At 49.6% G+C, this 264-nt stretch overlaps 1 protein-coding gene across 1 annotated transcript; it reads right to left on the reverse strand.

Moving 5' to 3' along the window:
- LOC102395259 (keratin-associated protein 6-2-like) lies at positions 1-264 on the reverse strand. The gene has a single exon (XM_006071056.2). It carries the CDS (start codon positions 262-264, stop codon positions 1-3), a length of 264 nt encoding a protein of 87 aa, XP_006071118.2.

Raw genomic sequence — 264 nt, forward strand, 5'->3', positions numbered from 1 at the left:
TTAGCCAGAGCCATATCCACAGCCACAGCAGGAGCCATATCCACAGCCATATCTGGTTCCATAACCGCAGCCATAACGGGAGCTGTATCCACAGCCATAATAGGGGCTAAATCCACAACCATATCCTGAACCATATCCACAGCCAGTCCCATATCCACAGCCATATCTGGTTCCATAACCACAGCCATAATAGCGTCTCAATCCACAGCTGTAGCTGTTTCCACAGCCATAGCCACAGGAGTTGCCGCAGTAGTTACAACACAT

The sequence above is a fragment of the Bubalus bubalis genome, chromosome 1, assembly GCF_019923935.1.
Source record: "Bubalus bubalis isolate 160015118507 breed Murrah chromosome 1, NDDB_SH_1, whole genome shotgun sequence".
Taxonomy (NCBI): domain Eukaryota; kingdom Metazoa; phylum Chordata; class Mammalia; order Artiodactyla; family Bovidae; genus Bubalus; species Bubalus bubalis.